Genomic DNA, 21,612 nt, shown 5'->3' on the forward strand with positions numbered 1-21,612 from the left:
AGTTCAAGACCAGCTCATGCTGGCTTCCTCTCCGGTCATACGTGGGAAGGTCTGCCAGCAACCTGAGGATAGTTGTGGATTTCCCCCGGGCTCTGTCCGCTTTCCTCCCACCATAATGCTGGCCGCCGTCGTATAAGTGAAATATTCTTGAATATGGCGTAAAACACCAATCAAATAAATAAATAAATAAATATTCAGCTTTCTGTAAAATCAGATTCACTAGCCGCTGGTGTTTGCCTGTAGTCAGTGACAAACCACAACAAACTCTACACATCGATATGTTTGACACCCATGTGGAGTTCACTGCAAATGGCAATTTGCTGGTGACCTTGTCATTCACTTTCAGGTTATCAATCAAGAGCAGTTACCATCATACATAACTTGTTCTGGGGAGGTGGTAATCCTCGTTTTCCTTGCTTACTTGAAGATTTTAAACACGAAATTTGATAGAATTGGACATAAGATTATTCATTTCCAGGGACGTCTCATGAGAATTAACGAGGTTTATTTACATCACAATCATACAATCCTTGTGGCTGTTAGTCATCTTCTGTTTCGTTGATTTCGAGCTCACTGCGCGGAAACCACATTTAATGTCGTGACGGCGACTTTCATGATGCCTTCCTCTCTCTTCCACAAAACCAACTCACTGCAAAAAATAGAACACGTGCGTATAGCGTATAACACTAGTCTGGTTCCATGACGCACTCTGTGTACCATGAATTCCGCTGAAGCGTTTAGCTCCATCTGGCGTCAGGGGGAGAGAACCACCCAGAGAGTTTCGAGTTTGGTAGTCCAGACGCTTGACCCGATTTGTCCATGCGCTGGACTACGAATTTGGACTTTACGACATCATGGTGACCTCCCTTTCTGTCGTGACGTCGTTGCTTTATGACACAAAGTGCATATCAATGAATTTTATGACGGACAGGTAGGCCTACATGTCTCGTATATAGGCTATATGCAACAATGCAAATCATACACTAATGACTTCCATTTTGTGTTATAGGCCTACTAAGCTTAAAGGATTTGAAAGATAATCCAAGACATATTTTTGGGGGAGAAATTCCAGTCTTTTATATAAATGTTAAAATTTAATGAAGCCCCAAAAACAGGCCGTAAACTAACGCCGTGACGTCCAAATTCCAAACTCATGTATTAGGTCATTGCTGGTAGGAATCTAGTTTCCTTACTTAATTATTTGAGGAGAAGGATACCGCCGGCTTAGCCGTTTTTATTTAACTTTGGATTAATGTCATACTCGGGAATTTTTACTTGCCGACATTTTAATTCAATTTCTCAGGTGAAGGAAACCGGAGACCTCGGACTAAAACTACCAAGCTTTGGTAAGTTATTGACGAACTTTCTCACTAGTCTTGTGACGCAGGCATAAGGTCACCATATCGGTGGGAGATAAGTGGCTGGCCTATTGAACTAATGTGTTCTCCTGGTAGACCAGTGGTCTTCCATCTGCAGACATTCACTGGCGGCTTTACGACAGGGAGTTTGTTAGGTACATGGCTAAGTGCAGATATTTCGTCCTCTGCCCGGTTTTTCCCCTGTTTACATTCAATAATCTATTAAGTATGATGTTAATTACGCCATATCTGGTTGTAATGAAGCCTGCAAAAATTCACGGACATTGAAGGAAAGCAGTCAACTCAATACAAGCTGAGAAAAGAGTGAGTGAGTGAGTGCTTAGGGTTCAACGTCGTACTTAACAATTTTTCAGTCATATGACGACGAAGGAATCCTTAGGGTGCATGTACGTGTAATGTGCCTCCTTGTTACAGGACGGATTTCCACCGCTCTTTTATCTAGTGCTGCATCACTGAGACGACTTAACGAAGGCAAGTAAGCGATCCCGCCCGAGCCATTATACTGATACGGGTCAACCAGTGTTGCACTTTCCCCTTCATGCTGAACGCCAAGAGAGGAAGTTATAACTTCCAGTTTTAAAGTCTTAGGTGTGACTCGATCAAGGATTGACCCTGGATCTACCGGTCACGAAGCGGACGCTCTACCAACTGTGCTATCCGGGCCGGTCCTGAGAAAAGAAGTTTAGACAGTTCGTGCATATATTTGGTATCTCTAAACATACACTGTATCAAGTAAAACTAGGATTTCCAGGCAGACTGGAACGGACTATATAGCGAAGAAGTGTGTTAAGTTTCATATAAATAGGTTCAGTACTTTGGGAAGAGTTGCATAGATAAAATCCGAAAACATGGAAGGCACTATCACGCGTAAAGTCAAAAATGGAGGAAATAATAAAAATAATTACCCAATTAAACGACAATATAAAGATTAAATTTTCATCAAGTTTCATCAAAATCGACGTGTGGGATATTCTCGCGATGAGGATGACTTTAAAGTTAAATTTTAAATTCGATTTATGAAAGGAAAACCCAGCAAAATACAGTCAGGTATTTTTTTTTTGACCCAAAAGACTCCAGGGAACCTAATTATGCGACATATTTGCTCCCAACCCCACTAGACACAAATCTGTACTCACTATGCTGTATCGTCTGCTATGCTTGGATTGCGAAACTCGTACACGTTTAGAGACAAGATGAGATCATCGTTGAAATAAACAATGTCCTCTACAGTCGCCAAACCTTGATTCAGAAAGCCATTCGCGATACCAACAAACACCTTCACTTCAGTATCTGCAAGAAAATCATTGTATTGGATCTGGGAAATATTCAATGAATAGGGAATCTGCGGAATTTACTTCTCACTCTTATTGTTTGCGGAACCCTTCTGTTAACGGGCGATACCGTATGCGGTGACGTGGTAAGCGGAGTATCTGTTTCGTAAAGGGTGTATCCGGAGATCAATTCCGAATCTAGTCTAACATACGACCTTAACACTGGTAATTTTGCTACAACCTCGCTTGTCGCATAGTATAAAAGAAATGGATTCAGTACTGGTTAGTAATATTTATTTATTGATTTCTTAGGTGTTTTACGACGTATTCAAGAATATTTCAAGAATTTTCTTACGACGGCGACCAGCATTATATGGTGGAGAGAAAGCTGGCCGGGGGGAGGGGGCGGGGGTTGGTCACCCACGGCCATTCACAGGTCGCTTGCAAGCTTTCCCACTTAAGCCAGGGCTTGATTTGAGCTTGCAGCGACCGAGAGATGCTCCTTTGTTATATATAAGTATGCCTCTATCTGTAATTGGAGAACGATGTGGTCTGGATGTGTGACTGGAAATTGTTGTGGTCTGTAAGTGTGACTTGAGAAAGTTGTGGTCTGGCTGTGTGACTTGAGAGCGTTGTGGCATGGATGTGTGACTGGAGAGCGTTGTGGTCTGGATGTGTGAGTGGAGAGCGTTGTAGTCTGGATGTGTTACTGGAGAGTGTTGTGGTCTGGATATGTGACTGGAAAGTGTTGTGGTCTGGATATGTGACTGGAGAGTGTTGTGTTCTGGATATGTGACTGGAGAGCGTTGTGGTCTGGATGTGTGACTGGAGAGCGTTGTGGTCTGGATGTGTGACTGGAGAACGTTGTGGTCTGGATGTGTGACTGGAGAACGTGGTGGTCTGGATGTGTGACTGGAGAACGTGGTGGTCTGGCTGTTTGACCGAAGAGCGTTGTGGCCTGGATGTGTGACTTGAGATCGTTGTGGTCTGGATGTGTAACTGGAGAGTGTTGTGGTCTGAATGTGTTACTGGATAGCGTTGTGGTCTGGATATGTGACTGGAGAGCGTTGTTGTCTGGATATGTGACTGGAGAGCGTTGTTGTCTGGATGTGTGACTGAAAAGTCCTTTGGCCTGGATGTGTATTTAGAGAGCGTTGTGGTCTAAATGTGTAAATGGAGAGTGTTGTGGTCTGGATGTGTAACAGGAGAGTGTTGTGGTCTGAATGTGTAACTAGAGATTGTTGTGGTCTGAATGTGTAACTGGATAGCGTTGTGGTCTGGATGTGTGACTTGAGAGAGTTGTGGTCTGGATGTGTGACTGGAGAGTGTTGTGGTCTAAATGTCTAACTGGAGAGTGTTGTGGTCTGGATGTGTATCTAAGGAGTGTTGTGGCCTGCATGTGTATCTGGAGAATGTTGTGGTCTGGATGTGTGACTGGAGAGTGTTTTTGTCTGGATGTATGACTGGAGGGTGTTCCAGTCTGAATGTGTAACTGGAGATTGTTGTGGTCTGGATGTGTGACTGGAGAGTGTTTTTGTCTGGATGTATGACTGGAGGGTGTTCCAGTCTGAATGTGTAACTGGAGATTGTTGTGGTCTGGATGTGTGACTGGAGAGTGTTTTTGTCTGGATGTATGACTGGAGGGTGTTCCAGTCTGAATGTGTAACTGGAGAATGTTGTGGTCTGGATGTGTGACTGGAGAGTGTTTTTGTCTGGATGTATGACTGGAGGGTGTTCCAGTCTGAATGTGTGATTGGATAGCGTTGTGGATTGGATGTGTAACTGGAGAGCATTGTGGTCTGGATGTTTGACTGAAGAGTGTTGTGGTCTGGAAATGTGACTGGAGAATATTGTGGTCTGGATATGTGACCTCAGAGCGTTATGGTCTGAATGTGTGACCCTCAAGCGTTGTGGTCTGAATGTGTGACCCTCAAGCGTTGTGGTCTGGATGTGTAAGTAGAGAGCGTTGTGGTCTAAATGTGTGACTTGAGAGCGTTGTGGTCTGAATGTGTGACCTGACAGCGTGGTGGTCTCGATGTGTAACTGGAGAGCAGTGTGGTGTGAATGTGTGACCTGAGAGCATTGTGGCCTCGATGTGTAACTTGAGAGCGTTGTTGTCTGGATGTGTAACTAAGGACTGTTGTGGTTTGAATGTGTAACTGGAGAGTGCTGTGGTCTATATGTGTGACTGGAGAGCGTTGTGGTATAAATGCGTAACTGGAGAGTGTCGTAGTCTGGATGTGTAACTGGAGAGTGTTGTGGCCTGGATGTGTATCTGGAGAGCGTTAAGGTCTAAATGTGCTACTGGTGAGCGTTGTGGTCTAAATGTGTAACTGGAGAGCGTTGTGGTCTGAATGTGTAACTGGAGATTGTTGTGGTCTGGATGTGTAACTGGAGAGTGTTGTGGCCTGGATGTGTATCTGGAGAGCGTTAAGGTCTAAATGTGCTACTGGTGAGCGTTGTGGTCTAAATGTGTAACTGGAGAGCGTTGTGGTCTGAATGTGTAACTGGAGATTGTTGTGGTCTGAATGTGTAACTGGACAGTGTTGTGGTCTGGATGTGTAACTGGAGATTGTTGTGGTCTGGATGTGTAACTGGAGAGCGCTGTGGTTTGAATGTGTAACTGAAGAGTGTTGCGGTCTAAATGTGTAACAGGAGAGTGTTGTGGTCTGAATGTGTAACAGGAGAGTGTTGTGGTCTGAATGTGTAACTAGAGATTGTTGTGGTCTTGATGTGTAACTGGGGACTGTTGTGGTTTGAATGTGTAACTGGAGAGTGTTGTGGTCTGAATGTGTGACTGGAGAGCCTTGTGGCCTGAATGTGTAACTCGAGAGTGTTGTTGTCTGGATGTGTAACGGGATAGTGTTGTGGTCTGGATGTGTATCTGGAGAGCGTTAAGGTCTGAATGTGTAACTTGAGAGCGTTGTTGTCTAAATGTGTAACTGGAGAGTGTTGTGGGCTGGACGTGTAAATGGGTAGCGTTGTGGTCTGGATGTGTAACTGGAGATTTTTGTGGTCTGGATGTGTGACTGGAGAGCGTAGTGGTTTGCATGTGTAACTGGAGAGTGTTGCAGTCTAAATGTGTAACTGGGGAGCGCTGTGGTGTGAATGTGTAACTGGAAAGCGTTGTGGTCTGAATGTGGAACTGGAGAGTGTTGTGGTCTGGATGTGTGACTGGAGAGTAATGTGGTCTGGATGTGTGGTTGGAGACCGTTGTGGCTTGGATGGGTGACTGGGGAGTGTTGAAGTCTGCATGTGTGACTGGAGAGCGTTGTGGTCTGGATGTGTGACCGGAGAGCGTTGTGGCCTAGATATGTGACTAAAAAGCGTTGAGGTCATGATGTGTGACTGGAGAGCGTTGTGGTCTAAATGTGTGACTGAAAAGCGTTGTGGTCTGGATGAGTGACTGGAGAGCGTTGGGGTCTGAATGTGTGATAGGAGAACGTTGTGGTCTGGATGTGTGACCTGATAGCGTTGTGGTCTGGATGTGTGACTTGAGAGAGTTGTGGTCTGGATGTGTGACCGGAGAGCGTTGTGGTCTGGATGTGTGACTGGAGAGCGTTGTGGGACTGGATGTACGAGGAGAGAGTATTGCGGTTTACACGCACGATTTAAGAGCAGTGCGGTTTAGATGTGTGTGCGGAGAGCGTTTAGAAACAGCGTGAACGTCTCTGTGTGTCTAATATGCCTGATGGTCTCCCTGGCCTAGTAGCTAGTGTGCTAGCTCTGCACAATAATAGCTTTCGCTGTGAGTTTAAGTACAGTCGAGCTCATGCTAGCTTCCTTTCCTATGATACGTGGAAAGGTCTGTCAAACTTGGGGATTGTCGTGGGTTTCCCCCGGGCTCTGCCCGGTTTTATCACACCATGATACTGGACACTGTCTTATAAACGAAACATTTTTATGTGCGGTGTTATGTCCCAATCTAACGAACAAATTCAGTACGAAAATTTACCTGATCGTCCTCCAGGAGGCCCTGTAAAGAGGCTTGCATTCTGTAACAGGAACACACTGTCTTCTGTGTAGAAATCTCTCAGGTTTGCCCCTTGAATGTTACTAAAATCAGTGGCATTCTTCCATTCACCAGTCCTGGTAAGTATCTCGGAACGCAGATCTGGAAAAGAGAGAAGGTTTTCAACAATACTTATTATTATTATCATATATATAATATAATTATATAATTATAATAATTCTTTTATTTCAGACTGAATGAATGTACATAAAACATTTAGAACAGGAAAAACAGCACGATAATACATATTAGTTTTAACGTGATACATATACCATGTTAAAAACAGAATGTTCGTCCATTTTGCCGCAACCAAATCCGATGAGCGAACAGCACTCAGTACTATATTTCTACTTCATCTCAGTCTTGTGTAAAGCAAAAACACCGTTTTGTGCAATAATTCCTCAAAAGACATTGTCCCGTGCATAGCGAACATTCCACTCTACAGCACTACAGCTGTACTTTAGATTCACAAGATCAACTGAACGAATTGTTACACACAGATTTTATAGTTGTATTGCTAATGTGTTTAATTTTAGAAATTAGCACGAGTAGGTATCCGCGCACCATGCATGCATCTTCATTACCGAGCTATCCAGAACATATAATTATGTATCTATCATTATAGACAAGCAGCATACAGAGTAAGACAAGTACAGATGGTCAGACCTAATCAGTGAAATACGGCTTCTTGCCAGTTTACCTCAGTTGTTAGTAACTTGCAATTTATTACACGTCATTTTGAGATTTCCACAAAATGATCTGTTATCCTGACATTTAATTATCATTTACTTGATGACAATCTAAACTTAACAAGCATCGGGGATTTTCAGTTCTCAAACAGAATCCTGAACACATATTTATCAAATGTCTTAACAATTAAATCAAAAATTTAAATACATCCACAAATAAAACATTTTGTTTCTAGAAAGTTTAACATTTGCTCAATGGTTCTTTACTACCGGATGATGAACAATATATCGATCACGGTTTGAGTTCTTTCCTGTTCCGAGTATGACGTTTTTAGCACTTACAATTTCTGACTTGAGTTTTAAATTGCTTTATAAAAAGACTAGAGCATGGAGTAAAACTACAGCAGCAGTATTTGACAGACTTTAGGTAAAATTTTATAAACTTACCACTGCATTCTGGGAAGCGAAAGGTCACCGTAATTCGTTCGGTTCTACACTCGTACCCTGCCGGGCACTTGTCACCCACCTTGGTTGGTAGGAAAACAATGCACTTATTGTTTGAATCACAATACAGTAATTAAAACGTTCATGTATTTGAGATCGTATTTGGTTGTAGGTTTCCCTCGGGCTCTGTCCGCTTACCTCCCACTGTAATGCTGGTCGCTTAAGTGAAAATATTCTTGAGTACGGCATAAAACGGCATTCAAATGGATAAATAAATAAGTAAGTAAGTAAATAAATACAGCTCAAGTTGGTTGATTATGTGACCTCAAGTCTGCTGTGCATCTTACCTAAGACAGACGCTCTGATTGTGACGAAACGTGCTACATACATGTATTACAATAAGTGTCTAATGTCCACTGAAGATAACTTGCCTTCAACCAATTACGGTGTGCATATCTGCAGGTAACGTGGGAATGTTCATTAGTATCTTGCCAAGGTTCGGTGGTTTTCCACCGACTGGACGTCGATCGTTAATGGGTATTCTTAACGTCTGACTTATGTACACACTAATGTATAGCTATAGTTAACATCATGAAATCTACATACTGTGAGAAAAAGTTCAGGCTTGCGCCGACGACACTTACTGTGCACTTCCCTTTGCCTTTCTGGCAATTCGCTCTGTGAGGAGGACCAGCCACAGGCGACCGCGCCATGGACGTCAGCCAGAGGCACTGAAAACAAAACAAGCTATAATTGTCTCGCTGGAAACAGAGCCAAAGTGATCTCTTTGGCTCTTGTTTTCCTAAACAAGACCCAAAGTGATCTCTTCGGAAAACAAGAGGTAAAGCGATCTCTTCGGAAAACAAGAGCTAAAGTGATCTCTTCGGAAAACAAGAGCTAAAGTGATCTCTTCGGAAAACAAGAGTTAAAGTGATCTCTTCGGAAAACAAGAGTTAAAGTGATCTTTTCGGAAAACAAAAGCCAAAGTGATCTCTTGGGAAAACAAGAGCTAAAGTGGTCTCTTCGGAAAACAAGAGCCAAAGTGATCTCTTTGAAAAACAAGAGCTAAAGTGATCTCTTCGGGAAACAAGAGCCAAAATGATCTCTTTGGAAAACAAGAGCTAAAGTGATCTTTTCGGAAAACAAGAGCCAAAGTGATCTCTTCGGAAAACAAGAGCTAAAGTGATCTCTTCGGAAAACTAGAGCTAAAGTGATCTCTTCGGAAAACAAGAGCCAAAGTGATCTCTTCGGAAAACAAGAGCTAAAGGGATCTTTTTGGAAAACAAGAACTAAAACGGTCTCTTTGGACCCTGGGACCTCTCTATTCTGGATTTTTAAAATAATATTTCTTGGCACTGGAACTGAAATTCTGTCTCTTGGCTCTAGGAATCAACTGAATGCCATACATTTCATAGTCTTTGGACTGCACCACTGAACCTGGCATAGAGAACTATATGTACATATAACACGGGCATTTGTCTGGGAGATTACGCTAAAAAAATCGATGATTTTTCTTATGGCTTTTTTGCGCTAGCGGTGAAATCTATTGCCAGTATTCTACTCAGTACAGAAAGCTACATCAGTTAAAGTCCAGCTTTGTATGATCAAGTTAGCGAGAAAATGGAAGAAAACTAAAAATCAGTCACGTGACCTAATTAAAATAGCTACAGATTCTTAGATTTAGACTGGCCTAGTACGGTAATTGCATATGCCAATTTTATAGTCAATCGGTGCGATGGTTCTGTAGATTTCTAAATGATTTGCAGAAAAATCCAAAACGGCTGATATGTCACGTGACCTAGGTTGCCACACATTTGATATCACATTCTTTTGCTTAAAGTTTGTGCGGTTTTTGGTCTCCTGTCTTTCTTCGCACTCGCAAACAACAGGATCGTATATAAATATATGAAGTGGTAACGGGTGGTATGGAGACAAAATGAGGTAGTAGAAAATCCAATAAACTGTGTGGTATTATTGTAATAATTATTACATTAAACATATGTATGATGCTAATGATTCAGCCTAACCGGTGGCTATAAGTGACATCTCATGATCAGTTATTTCTAATGACGTACAAAACTATAGTCGTGATTTTCTTAGAGTTTCGTATTACTTCAGATTAGAAGGCCTCTGTGAACATGGTGTTTAGCGACGCACTGTCCCTGGAGCCTGTAGCCAATGGGATCGATGTGTGTTCAAGTCCAGCTCATGCTGGTTTCATGATGGTCGTGGTCCCCCCCCTTCCCCTTTCCAGATCTGCCCAGTTTCCCCCCACCATAATGCTGGCCGTGAATTATTCTTGAGTACGGCGTAAAACACTAAATAATTAAATAAATAAATAAATAAATACCTCAAATTAGATTTTTGATGGGTTGACAAGAGGTTCCAGCGTATAAGCCATTTCCCTTGTACACGGCGTTAAGCCTCAAGCAAATACGTATATAAAATTGTGCTCTGAATGGAATTTTGGCTTGGCCGTAAAGATTGTGGTATCGGAACTATGAAAACCGTATACATCCTACATTCATGTTGAGATTGTCAGCCAGAAATGCCACACAATGTACGACCAATATATACTTTGTGAACAAAGCCACTGCGAAACAGAACGGGAAAATCCGCATTCAGATGCCGTGTCCACAATATTAGACAGTATGCGCCGCTTATCACGCAGAGATTCGTAGGTTAACGTCCATGTAATTGGCCCTTTACAACACTTGCTTAGAGTTCTTAATTGTAAATCACGTATAGTACTTAATATTTCCCTTATATTATACGTAATATAATTAAGGAGGCCCTGGCCTCGTTGGTATTTAAGATTTTCGTTCAAATGTTACTTAGATAATTACTGCAGATGTTGACATTGGCTATTTATTTATTTATTTATTTATTCATTCATTCATTTATTTATTTATCGATCTATGTGTTTATTTATTTGATTGGAACTGTACACCGTATAACTCAAGTTATTCAAGAATATTTCACTTACACGACGGCGGCCGGCATTATGGCTGGAGGAAACCTGGTAGAGCCCGGAGGAAGCCCACGACCGTCTGCAGGTTTGGCAGACCTTGCCATGTAAGACCGGAGAGGAAGCCAACATGAGCTAGACTTGAACTCACAGCGATTGCATTGGTGAGGAGCTACATAGTCACTGTGCTGGGCTAGCACAATAACCACTAGGCTACGAATTCAGTTAACAATGAAAAGACCAATACTCACGGCTATTAGAAGACAGATGATCAACGGCCTTGTGAACGACATTATCAGCAAGGAGAGAACTAGGCTGTGTTTCAGAAAACACCACACTACACACGATCTTTGTCTCACTGAATGCACTTAGAACTTACCGCGCCTTTTAGAATCAGGTTTTTCTTTGCAGTCACAACTAGACCGGATATCGCGCTCCATCGCTGTGTACTTGTGGCACACACTTTGATATAAAGCTGATATGATAATATCGGTAACAGATGCTCTTTTTCTTTTTAGATAACATCATCTCATTATTGCGCAAAATATTATAAACAAGTGTTAACTTTAACAAATGCGTCGAAAGTATCCCACAAGACGTTTAAAGAACATAACTATATAAATTTTTAATAAAGCGAGACATCGCAGTTTAAAGCATGCAAAATCACGCACCTTGAAAAAATCGAAAGCACTACCATGTTATCGGTTTGGTCCAATCATACAGGCGCGAGTCATTTATGTAACTAGAGAAAGCAGCTGTTTCCACTCACGTCACCCGTACGCCGTGTTGCCATTATATGCACCAGGGATATATACGAGTGACGCGACATCGTGTTTCCAATTCCTCTCACATGGCGCATCACATAGTCTCGTAAGAAATCCTTATCAGTTGCAGGCTGATTTATAGAGTTACAAAGCACTCAAGGCAAACGTTTCTGACCGTATAGGTCAGTTTTAATTCCTCTTCCTGAGTACATTTGGCTCAGATTATGTTATTGGTTGCCTTTTCTTTTAACTTAACTTTAAAAAGAGGGTGAAGCAGCCACCACTAAAAGATTCCATGGGGCACTTAGTTTGTAGTTTCCTCCGTCCCCGCTGTTCTTTGTGACCATTGGCTGTAGGTCCATTTGCACAGTCATACTTTTCGTAGAGGACCACTTGCCTTCTACATTATGAATGAATGAATGAATGAATGCATGCTTGGGGTTTAGCGTCGTATTTAACAATTTTTCAGACATATGACGCCGAAAAGTCATATGTGTGTACATATACTGTGTCTTCCAATGGCAGGGCGACTCCGTGCCGACAAAGTGCTGCCGCCACTGAAGTATCATGCCGAAGACACCAGACATGACACCGGGCCAACCAGTCCCGATGCCTTGCTCTAACCTGTCAGTGCTGAGCGCCAAGCGAGGCAGCAGCAAATACCCTTTTAAAAAAAATTTGGCATGACCCAACCTGTATTTGATCCATGGATCTCCCAGCGCACCATTATGACGTGCAAACGTGGTAAATCATATTTGTCGTAACTTTTTTCGTAAATGACGTCTGCTTTATAGCACGATAAGCCAACGTGATTTACCTAAACTAATTTACGTTAAGTTTTGTGAAAGTGGACCCCGTTCCTAACACGTGGAGAGGTTTGCCAGTAACATTACAAATGTCGGTGGTTTACTCCGTGCACTCCACCCAGAGAAAGGCCGCAACTGTATTTGTGGATGAGCCTTCGGTTTAGTGTTAAGCAGGAATATAAGGGTATTTGATGAAACATGTAAAATAGAGATGTTAACAGGTCGTGATCGTGTTACGAATAACGAGTGACGTCATCATTATTTGCGTGATTACATCACAGTGGGTTAATTGATATACTGAGTCAATTTGTCTTCGACTGTCTTAAGGTTTAATACCAGATTTAACTTCTGGACAAATCCTTAGTTTTGTACTTAGTCCAAATATAACTGCGTTACAGTGTATTAAAGGCGAATAAAACCTAAAAATGTCATACAGTTCAGATGAAAGAGTGCGAACAGTTATTCCTAAATGTGGTTTTCAAATTTTTTTCCGAGTTTTCCTTAAGGAGAAAAAGACACTTGAAAATAATTTTTGTACGGTGGGTATTTGGCACCACCTTTTGGTATTTAGGCCTATAGTCTTTGTTTAATAATGTCATAAGTGAGGATGTAACACAGATTTAATAAATATTTTTGCACCAGAATTTGTTCTTTTCAGCTATCAAATGTATTAAACCTCAATTTGGATCAGATTTATATTTTTAATATGTTCATACATGTTATCATTTAGGTTAAATGCATATGTTTCGATATAAACAGCAAATTTACATTCCAAAAAATAAATTATTAAACAAGCATCACATGCTTACTTAGAACATTATTATGCAACAACAATCAATACCTTGGTCCCAAATACCCATCATACAAAAATATTTTCAAATACCCTTTCCTTTGTAAAAAAAAAATCCAAAAAAATATTAAATATCATATTTGCAAATAAGTTTTGACGCTCTTTCATCTGATTTTGGCATCGTTTTTATGTTTTCTTCTCCTTTAAATATTAAATAAATCATCTGTTGTTATAGTTTGGCTTTGGGCAACTGCATTGTAGGCTGAGTTTCGCTAAAACTATAATGCCACGCAATACCGGTAGACGGGACTGCAAACATCCGGGCACTTGACTCGTGCGCGGCAGCAGAAAGACGACGAGATGAAAGATTATATGGAACGGTATAGAGAAATGGTAACAAATGGCGATATTCAGAGACGTAAGGCCGTTCATAACCAGAAACTACAGTATGTAAGACAACAGAACAATGTGCACAGCATATATAAATTGCGAACGCCAACACAACCTGGTCGCGAAGGCCGCGAAGCAGAGTTTGGTATTAACTCCCGTGTTGTTTAGATACTGTTTTCGCCGCCGTGCTTGAGCGAGTAAGCGTGTTGGCGCGAGTACAACGGCACATGACCGGGTGTCCGCGATCTCCAGTTTCAAGCATCCCTGTATCTTAATCGGCCAAACGCTGATTTTTACCGATTCCTGAGGTTTAAAGGAATACATTGCTCTTAAATTGCTTAATCTCTTAATTGCTCTCATATTTCAAGGCTAGACACATTCAGATTACCTTTCCAGAAAGAATTTCTTAACTAAAAGCTATATTTTTCTCTTTATTTTTTTATGATAAAATCTTATTCAAAGCCTATCTCGCCTGGGCAAAATTCACTTTGTTGTCGCCTTCCGGCCATTACCCATGAATCAGAGATTAATGAAATAATATGCTCAAATTTTTTTTATCACTGGTGAACATAAGGAGAAAACATTTGAATGCGTTTAACATTCTTTAAAATAATCTATAAAGATAAATGTATATACCGGTATAAAAAAAAGTATTTTTACGCATAGATTTAAGTTGTCGGTGTAGTGAACCTTACTTTATACTTTAGCTTTCTTTTACTTTAAACATTGTTTAAATATAGTTCACCAGATGGGCCGTCGCTTTAGTTACTTTTCGACATAAAAGACCGAACTTATATACGCCTTTCACATGTACAACAGTAAGCAGCATGGTTTAAATGCGAAGTAGCTTTCAGCCAGTTTCACGTCGCCTGTGAGAACGCAAAACGTGAGCGACAAGTCTGGTTTTACTTGCTCCTGCTAGTCACGTGGCTTTAAACCAGTTTCATGGGACGATTCCACAAAGCCGTTTCTGGTATTAATCAGCACTTCGTAATCTCCTCACAGTGCTTTGTTTTCCAAACTGGAAGATGATTTAAAAAAAAAAAAAAACATCTGTTTTTTAACAGACAAATTCTGGATTTGGCTTATAACCGGATTGATAATATGGTCGTGTGAACACACGCATTGTTATAATAGGCCTCTATTTTAAACTCGTTCAGATTTGATCCGGATTAAATTTTGACGGTGTAAACGAGTGTTATGTACCGGTATAGTCATATCTATCACAAACGAACGAGGTTCCAAGAGCAGTAAATTTAAAATGTAGGCCTACAGCTAAATGTTCAAGTAACGCAAAAGCTACGTGTAAAATTATGATAATTTATTTTTATCTGAAAGTTTCTTATCTATAATATTAGCTACGCCTGAAAAATTGTCCAAGATAAACAGACATCAAGAACACTTAGGTTTAGATTGCCCATAGATGAAATGAACAGTTTGTTCAAATTGTATTTTCTTGAACACGATAGAAATCTTACTTTAAAAGCGATATGACCAAGGTAGGTTACATGTGTATCAGATCACATGTTAAGTGCTACAGATACCGAATATGTAGGCCTATACTCGATAAATAACTATGCATTGAAATTTCCTAAAATTTAAAAAAAAAAAATGCGAAGAAAAAATTAAGGTTTTAAAAGTATATTCCGCATAAAGTTCAGGTGCAGCCGCTGTCAAGATACGCAGTGACGGGGAAAATCCGCACTCCTTACAGCGCATGTTATAAGATCACATGTTAAGTGCTGAAGATACCGAATATGTAGGCCTATACTCGATAAATAACTGTGCATTGAAATTTCCTAAAATTGAAAAAAAAATTTTAAAAAAATGCCCCCCCCCCCCCAAAAAAAAAAAAAATAATAAGGTTTTGAAAGTATATTCCGCATAAAGTTCAGGTGCAGCCCCTATCAAGATACGCAATGACGGGGAAAATCCGTACTCCTTACAGTGCATGTGCCGCTCTCTATTTATTTATTTATTTGATTAGTGTTTTACGCAATACTCTCCGAATATGTCACTTATACGATGGCGGCATGCATTATGGTGGGAGGAAAGCGGACAGAGCCCCGGGGAAACCCACGACCATCATCAGGTTGCTGCAAGACCTTCACACGTTCGGTCGCAGAGGACGCCATCATGAGCTGGACTTGAACTCACACCGACCGCACTGGTAAGAGACTCCTGAGTCATTGCGCCGCGCTGGCGTGCTAACCCCCTCGGTCATGGAGGCCTCCGCCGCTCTCTATCACTGTATTCTCTCTATCCGCATAGTGACATCACTATATTATAATACAGCAAATTTTGTACCCAATTCTTAAACAACGCCAACTGAGGTCACGAGTATGAGACAGGGAGTGACGTTTGATAAAAAAAAACATTATGAATGCGATCCTTTAACATTTCTGGCTTTCACAGGACGAATCCAAGTCTTAAAAAAGGTACACTTTTCTGCTGTTTTACCCTGCAGTGCTTTGGAAATGCACCTTTGCTTTATAAGAACGCAAGAAGCTCATCTTTACTTAGAAACTTTTACGTGTTACAGAAAAGAACAAGAATATAACGCTTGGTTGACATTCATTGACAACGCGGCTGGATAGTTCCAAGGTGAATGAACGGTGGAAATCCAATACATGGCATTGCTAGAATCGCATCCGGCACTTGTTTGACGCTATAAATTTGTACTTAAAAGAGGTTATACCGGTAATATTCGCCAATAGAATCGAATTTTCATCACAAATTGCTCAATTTTCTTCCTTTCAGTAAATATCAGGCTCGTATCTGTACAAAATAGGGCCTATGGCGTTTAAATCTCTGTTAAATTTTGAGGAAAGTTATAATTCAACCAGTTTTTCAAAAATTTGGAATTTTATAACCGATTTTGAGCCGTAACACGGGCACAGACAAAGCTGGTATTTTGCGAAGGGTAATTATTTGGGTTAGATCTATTCCAAAACAATAGCAATGATTCGACTGAATATGGGCCGATTTATTTTTAACCAACAATTTCCGCTAGAGCTTCTTTAACGCCGCACTCATGAAATTTCCACTTACAGGCACAGGCGATCAGGTTATTGGCAATCACGTGAACGACCGCCCTATAATTGATATGTCTGCCAACATCCTGACGTAAAGCAGCAAATGAGCCACTGAGTACTGGTGTCGAACTTTCAACAAGGTGGAAAACAAATGTTTTATCGGACGGTGGCAGCGGGCCCCAAGCAAATAACTTCTTCCCAGAGGAAAACAAAAGTAGTTCCAGCTTATTTCAACATCAATTTAGGGTCATTTTGTTTTGTGGAAGGGGCTCTCTTCTTTCGGATGTAAATTTTTTCCGGTGTATTGCGGATACAGGCCAACATCGTAGCTAGAGATGATGCCGTTTCGGTGCCCGTGAGCGACTCCGTGACGATGCGGAGCTTGCAAGACGTATGATCTTGGCGTAGGGTAAATGTGCACATTCCCTCTAGTTACCACAGGTAACAGGGTGAAGGGTAGGGACTGTCCCTTTTCAAATGTAGTTTGTCATGCATGACTACATTTGACAAAGTTAGTACACCAAAGGAGCTTGGACCGTAAAAATGTAGAATGTTCAAATTTCCACAACACCAAGATTAACCTTTTTGCGTCAAGTAAGATTGGGCTATCCGTTGGGTGTCCAGGAAGTCGAGACAGCCCGAGATTTAGCGAGACTATGTCTAGGCGCATGACAGACGGGATGAAAATCTAAACATTTCATTTTCTGAACAAAATACTGTGTATTGTCAAGGAAACTCTTACAGTCACAAAATGTACAGACAATTATCTCCAATACATGGAATTTGTTTGTGTTTCACATCTTGTTTAAATGTGTCTCATTAGAAACATCTCCAATTTTTGCAAAATAAGTTACATGAAAAAAAGTATAAACACAAGACACATTTGTATCCCTAAAATCGATGAAGAACAAAGCTTAAAGACACACACACGAGAAAAAATACAAAATATTTCTGATCAAACGTGATACATCTGGCCCAACTACAGTATGATGTACACTGAATAAATAAGACGAGTAAAAAAAGACGAATAAACCACTGAAAATGGGAAGAATAAGAACCCCAAGAGAATCACCTGCCCTATACTAAGGGAGGTAACCTTTGTAATCAGCACAGCCCTCGAGTCCTTTGATCACAACATTTCCATGCTATTTCCGGGAGAGCATTTCCAGGCCATTCCATGAACGACACAATTCCTGGCCATTCCATGTGCGACACAATTCAAAGCCATTCCATGTGCGACACAATTCAAGGCCATTCCATGTGCGACACAATTCAAGGCCATTCCATGAACGACACAATTCAAGGCCATTCCATGTGCGACACAATTCAAGGCCATTCCATGTGCGACACAATTCAAGGCCATTCCATGAACGACACAATTCAAGGCCATTCCATGTGCGACACAATTCAAGGCCATTCCATGTGCGACACAATTCAAGGCCATTCCATGTGCGACACAATTCCTGGCCATTCCATGTGCGACACAATTCCTGGCTATTCCATGAGCGATACAATTCCTGGCTATTCCATGAGCGATACAATTCCAGGCCATTCCATGAGCGATACAATTCCAGGCCATTCCATGTGCGACATAATTCCTGGTCATTCCATGAGCGATACAATTCCAGGATATTCCACAAGTGACAATATTTACCTCCCTTTATGGCGGATAGCCAGCTCTGTTCTTTCGTATGCCTGTGCTATATCTTTGAAGCAGAAAAGATTGTTCTTCTGTTGCATTGCTCTTTTTAAGTTGTGAAGTTTTAAGCTAGGATGAAAAAAATAGCCACATGTCCAGCATGCTGGGAAGCAATGTAGGCCTACATGTACTCATACTGATTCATGATGTTCAATTTGGATGATACTCCATTTAACCATACCCTCCCTGACCATACGCAGGTTGCTGGCACATCTTCCCATGGGTACACGTATGTCAAGACAGAAAGTAACATTCCTCTGAAGGTAAAGCTGCTATGGAAAACATACATTTTACACACACAAAAAAAACCACACACAAATGAAAATGTACATTGGAATCTTTCCATAAGGCAGCCATTATTAGGCCTACTGCTAATACACACACCGCACTGGATATGTGCATACATGTAGGTACTGCAGTATAAGTATGGAAATTAAAAAACGGGAAACAAAAAGATAAAGGAAATCACACATAAAAAAAATGAGAAAATGATTTTTGTAGATCTCAAATACCTACATACAATGTTAAGCCTTGACATGCAGTATCTTGTAGCACTGGAAACTGTTCATCACAAATTACACGTATTTTGACATAACATGGCAATTCTTGACATGGTGAAAAATGCAACATTTACAAATACACTCACAGAGGAAAAAAAACATATCATAATTTTGGCCAAAAAGTAATCTGGAATACACCATCATAAATGCTGATGGAAAAGTGCAAATTTAAAGGAGAAGAAAACTTAAATTACAAATATATACCCTTGAAAAGAGTATGCCTTTCCTCATAGGTGCATGCCATAAAAATATTCTAATATGTACCTTAAGATGATAAATTATAAATAACGTCAACGCCCAAATTCCGCTGTGCGCGGCTCCATTTTGCCTAAGAACTAATCCTGAAGTCTTCTGTGTTAGGAGGACAATTTCCATCAGAAACCTCCCAAGTGCAGCTCGTACATTTCTGGTAGAACTCTTCTTCCCTGAAGGTAGCAAACAGTACACTTCGTTTTTGCACTTGACGATCGGCAAACCAGGATGTTGGACGTAGGTTCCAAGTTTTCCGACTCTAATTGGCTGAGAGGCAACACACCCCCAGCATAAATGACAGGGTGTTACAGATGGAGGACATCATGGACTAAAAGATTTATGCCAACTTTGCCGTTTTCAGACTTAACATGCATGGTGAGGAAAAATCGCAAAATTATGCAGCAGGCACCACCAGATAGAAAAAATGTGCTTTTTTTCAGCCTTTAGTGTCATGTTTTTAAATTTTCTTCTCCTTTAAATGTATTTTAAAAAAAGACCAATAAAATAAAAAGGTTGAAACAAAGCATCCAAGAGAATGAACATGTAGGTTCATGGACCAAACTATAAACATAAAAACTGTACAGAAATGACATGTGATGCCTTCCAATGTAGAAACTCTTCATACGTCCATTGAGAAATGTAGTATCAAACGGGCAAGTGTTAGAGGGTTCCAAATATAAAACTGTACCAGGGATGCGAACACTTTGAAGACTTCAAAATTTCCACGCTGTTTCAAGGTTTTTTCCATGCCAGGCTAGATGGAATATTTTTTCATTTCACTAGTTCTTTTTATGCCATATTGGTACTCAAGAATATTTCAATCATATGACGACTGACAGCATCATGGGTGAGGAAAATGGACAGAGCTCGGGGAAAACCATCTGCAGGTTTCTGACAGATCTACGAGCAGATAGGAATCCAGCTTGAGCTGCACTTGACCTCGCACAGATTGCATTGGTGAAGGTTTTTCCTGAGCTTGAAACATTTCAAAGGCAAAGAAAACACTGAAATGAAGTGTGTAGCCGATGAGAGACTGGTCTTTCATCTCGTATACGCTTCATTTTAGAGTGGCCTTTGCCTCTAAAGTGACTTTGATTAGGGCTCTCACGTACACACAGAAATGCACTGAGCAACTTCAAAATAAGTCAAAACATATTTTCCCAAAGAGAATCTCATTATCATATACACAGTAGCTTAGTCTTGTTCTGACTGTAGTCTCAATTCCAAGACTTTTTCAGGCCCAATTACAAAAAAACAAAAAAAAAAAAAAACAGAACAAAAAACTGATCTTCCAGGCTTTTCAGGGCCTTCCAAATTCCAGGTTTTTCAAGGTTTTCAATGTCCTAAACAAACCCTGCTTGTTACAGCCAGCCCATACCGTACCAATATTACTGAAGTCAGATCTGCATATGGTAGCCACTACTCAGTACACAGTACACAAAGCAGTCTCCATTTTCGACACCCCAGTTAATCTGGTAACAAGATTTTTAGCACACAAGTGACTTTCAATGACCTTCACCTAAATAAAGAAAAAACAGGTATGCGTGCATAGTACCTGAGTGAAGAGATCAAAGAAAACTTGAAGAAAGCAATTTTCTCCCAAAAGTTTCCAACTTATTTTCAACAGAAGCCATTAAGTTTGCAACTTTAGTCTAGAGATGATATATACTAAGCTTCTTGAAACTTTTAAATAATGGTCTACTCAGGAACTTGTTAACAAGATTTTCAGGACATGAGTGACCTTGACCTTGACCTTTAACCTCAGGATAACCTGTATGAAATGAATTCCCCAGGTCCACACATGGTTATATGTATGAAATATCAGAGACCTCGAGGTATACATGTAGGGGTCATTCCAAAGCAAAACAAGGCCATTTGGGCAGCGGCAGGTATCTGACTTCATTGGAAGTGGTGTTGCTTCACATCTGTCAGTATAAGAAGTGGCTAATAGTTCTGACATTGGTTAGACTGTTAAACTGGATATAAGTTTAATAATTCAAATGAGTGCTCTTTCAATGTACGCATTGAAGTGCATGAGATGCTTTACATCTACACCACTGCCATTTACTGGAAAAGTTTCCTCAGGTGATCCTAATATCAACCTTCACCAGTGAAATCGCTTTAGGTGTCATGTTGTGCAAGTATTAATAAATATTTATTTATTTGAGTGGTGTTTCAGGCCATATACTCAAGAATATTTCACTTATACAACAGCAGCCAGAGTTACTGAGGGCACAAACCAGGCTGAGCTTGTGTGGGGGTGGGGTGGGGGGGGGGGGGGGGGGGGGGGGGGGGGGGGGGGTGGAGGGGGACGATCATTCTGCAGTTTGCTAGAAGACACTCCCTCATACAGCCAAAAGAGGAAGTCAGCATGAACTGACTTGAACTCACAGCCACTGGATAGGCGAGAGGATCCCGGGCAATTTAAGTAATGATAGAAACAAAGGTTGAGACACAGTCTTCGTATTTTTCAGGTACAACTTCGTATCTCATCAGTGACCCCTGTAACCTTGGTGTTTGTTCAAGATTTCTGTACAAAAATTGCTAGTGGTG

General features: G+C 40.9%; 1 protein-coding gene across 1 annotated transcript; it reads right to left on the reverse strand.

Annotated features, from left to right (window-relative positions):
- Window positions 1-480: 480 nt before the first annotated feature.
- LOC135464971 (uncharacterized) lies at window positions 481-11,143 on the reverse strand. The gene is made up of 6 exons (XM_064742555.1): window positions 11,015-11,143; window positions 8,440-8,526; window positions 7,799-7,877; window positions 6,606-6,764; window positions 2,516-2,669; window positions 481-649 (listed from the first exon to the last, which is right to left on the reverse strand). Exons 1-6 carry the CDS (start codon window positions 11,054-11,056, stop codon window positions 571-573), a joined length of 600 nt encoding a protein of 199 aa, XP_064598625.1. The 5' UTR covers window positions 11,057-11,143; the 3' UTR covers window positions 481-570.
- Between the last annotated feature and the right edge of the window lie 10,469 nt (window positions 11,144-21,612).

This window comes from Liolophura sinensis, chromosome 4 (genome assembly GCF_032854445.1).
Source record: "Liolophura sinensis isolate JHLJ2023 chromosome 4, CUHK_Ljap_v2, whole genome shotgun sequence".
Lineage (NCBI taxonomy): Eukaryota > Metazoa > Mollusca > Polyplacophora > Chitonida > Chitonidae > Liolophura > Liolophura sinensis.